At 54.1% G+C, this 2,727-nt stretch overlaps 1 protein-coding gene across 1 annotated transcript in view; it reads right to left on the bottom strand.

The window, feature by feature from the left end:
- EAH_00050880 (hypothetical protein, conserved) overlaps positions 1-2,223 on the bottom strand; it is a gene marked incomplete at both ends in the record, with an annotated part of 6,402 nt that extends 4,179 nt beyond the window's left edge. Inside the window, 4 exons of the mRNA XM_013394223.1 lie at positions 198-389; positions 676-968; positions 1,315-2,100; positions 2,195-2,223. Of these exons, the coding sequence (XP_013249677.1) occupies positions 198-389; positions 676-968; positions 1,315-2,100; positions 2,195-2,223 (1,300 nt within the window). The remainder of the gene's footprint in view (positions 1-197; positions 390-675; positions 969-1,314; positions 2,101-2,194) is intronic.
- Positions 2,224-2,727: the final 504 nt, after the last annotated feature.

Below are 2,727 nucleotides of genomic sequence, written 5' to 3'. Positions count from 1 at the left end.
CTGCAGCCGGCCCACTTGCTGCTGCTGCTGCTGCTGCTGCTGCTGCTGCTGTTTGCCGCGAGCCGCCCCTGCTGCTGCTGCGCGTAGGGAATTGCTTCCTTGTGCAGCAGCAGCAGAGTCGGCAGCAGCCCCTCCACCAGCTTCCTTATCTGCAGCACCAGCAGCAGCAGCAGCAGCAGCTGCTGCTGCTGCTGCACCAGCAAGGAAGTGCTGCCGCCGCTGCACAGTTAAACCCCAAGCTGCACGAGCTGTTGAAGCAGCAAGCAGCGGCTCTGCTGCTGCTAAGAACGAAGTGCCGCAGGGAGAAACAAACAGCAGCGGCAGCAGCTGCAGCTGCTGGCAGCAACCCCACAAGGCCTCCAGATAAGCAATTAAAGACAAGCATAAACCTGAACAAGCGCGCATACACCCTAAACCCTAAACCCTAAACCCTAAACCCTAAAATAAATACGAAAATATAAAGCACACCCTAAATATTAATACCTTAAAATAGTAACAAACCCTAAAAATAAAATAAAGGAATCCGTCAACAAACCCTAAACCCTAAACCCTAGCACAAACCCTAAACCCTAGCACAAACCCTAAACCCTAGCGCAAACCCTAAACCCTTGCCTAGAGCCCTTTACCTTTAAACCCTAAAGAAGGCATTAGGGTTTAATTAGGGTTTATGCTTACCATCAAGATCTACTGGAATAACAACCGTGCAGCCCCGCAGCACTTCTGTTGCTGCACGCTGCAGCAGCAGCCGCAGCTGCTGCTGCGGTAGCCCACCTGCTGCTGCTGCTGCTGTTGTTGCTGCTGCTGCATATGAAGTAATAAGCACGCTGCAGCACCGCAGCCTAGTCCCCAACCAAGGAGACGGAGGTGCTGCTGCTGTTGCTGCTGCTGCTGCTGCTGCTGCGCCTTCAGAAGCAACAAAAGGCTGTGCCCCGCTGCTCAGCGGCAGCAGCTCCCCACCATCCACATGCCTGCAGCAGAAGCAGCAGCAGCAGCAACAGCAGGTACACTTAAACCGGTTGCTGCAGCAGCAGCACCTGCAGCAACACCTCCGCTAGCGCCTTCTACAGCATCTGCTGCTGCTGCTGCCGCAGCAGCATTACTAGCAGGTGCAGCAGCCCCGCCAGCAGCAGCAGCAGCATAACTAGCAGCACCAACACCATAATTAGCAGCAGCAGCAGCAGCACAACTACCGGCAGCAGCAGCAACACAATTAGCAGCAGCAGCACAACAAGCAGCAGCAGCAGCAGCAGCACAACAAACAGCAGCAGCAGCACAACACGCAGCAGCAGCAGCAGCAGCAGCAGCAAGGTTTACCAGAAGGGGGTAGTTGAATGTCCTGTAGCAATTACTATCCTTAGTCTGTCGCTCTCTACTATCCACACGGAGCCCCCTATATTTAAACCGCTACGCACACAGCGTACATACACCCCACACTCTTCGTCCTGCTGCTGCTGCTGCTGCTGCTGCTGAGCGCAGCAGCAGCATTTTCCAGTTGGTGCTGCAGAAGAAGCCCTTTCAACTGCACTTCCGCCGCTATCTCCACTGCTGCTGCTGCTGCTGCTGCTGCTGCTGCTGCTGTTGCTGTTTAAGCAGCAGCAGCAGCAGCGCCTTCTGCGTCTCTTCACTGGAATAGCCCCGTGATAGTAAATGGGGCTGCATGCAGCAAATGCAGCATTAACATCGGATACGGTGAAAGGAAGGCCGCTACTCTGCAGCCCTTCTGTTGCTGTTGCTGCTGCTGCTGCTGCTGCTGCTGCTGCTGCTGCGGTGCCCCTAGCAGCAGCAGCAGCAATACCACGCGTGCAGAAGCAATCCGTTGCTGCCAGCAGCGCCGCCTCAGTAGCTACTCTACCGAGGCGTTGTGTTGCATGCGTACAGTACACCTTAGGAAGCTCATCTGCTGCTACTGCTGCTGTTGTTGCCGCTGCTGCTGCTGTTGTTGCCGCTGCTGCTGCTGCTGCTCCGCTGGAATCGTGTTTCTGAGGTGTATGTACACCTCCCTGGGGGCTGCGCCAGCGCAGTTTGTGCAGCAAAGGCAACGCCCCACAATATGCTACAGTGCCGTGGCTGATGAAGACAGCATCCACATCGTCCAGGTGCCTGTACACCCCAGCAGCAGCAGCAACAGCAACAACAGCAACAACAGCATCAGGAACAAACACCAGCAGCAGAAACAGCAGCAACAGTTATGTACAGTTTGGAGGGATTGATGCATCGTTGCATTATGAAGGAAAATGCTAAGCAGTAGAGGGCGCGGGAAGTAGGGGTTAGAACGAGGGTTTAGGGTTTAGGGTTTAGGGTTTACTGTAGGAGGAGAGAGATGCGGCTGCTGTCGAGAGTATCGGGTATTCCGCAATTAAATAAAAGTTTAGCTCCGTCCACAGTCAGCAGAGTCGAGTAACAATCGCCAGCATAAAGGTGCTTCACCTCGAGCTCCTCCATCCTAAACCCTAAACCCTAAACCCTAAACCCTAGAGGGGGGAGTTGAACCCATACAGGCCAGCTCATGTACAGCCAGGCCTTGAGCACCTTCCCAGCCCATTCGAATGGGTAGGGTTTACGGCTTACGGTTTAGGGTTTACGGTTTCGTGGGGTTTTCCTGCTCAATGGTTTAGGGTTTAGGGTTTAGGGTTTAGGGTTTCGCTGGGGTGGGGCCCCTGCAGAGACCCGAGGCTGAAAAAAGCAGCAAAAATTAAAAAAATATTAACAATATGGAACGAAGAAAAA

This window comes from Eimeria acervulina, genomic scaffold (assembly GCF_000499425.1).
Source record: "Eimeria acervulina Houghton genomic scaffold, Eah_scaff861, whole genome shotgun sequence".
Classification (NCBI taxonomy): domain Eukaryota; phylum Apicomplexa; class Conoidasida; order Eucoccidiorida; family Eimeriidae; genus Eimeria; species Eimeria acervulina.
Note: the sequence above shows the minus strand (reverse complement) of the source record. Positions and strands in the feature narration are given on the sequence as shown.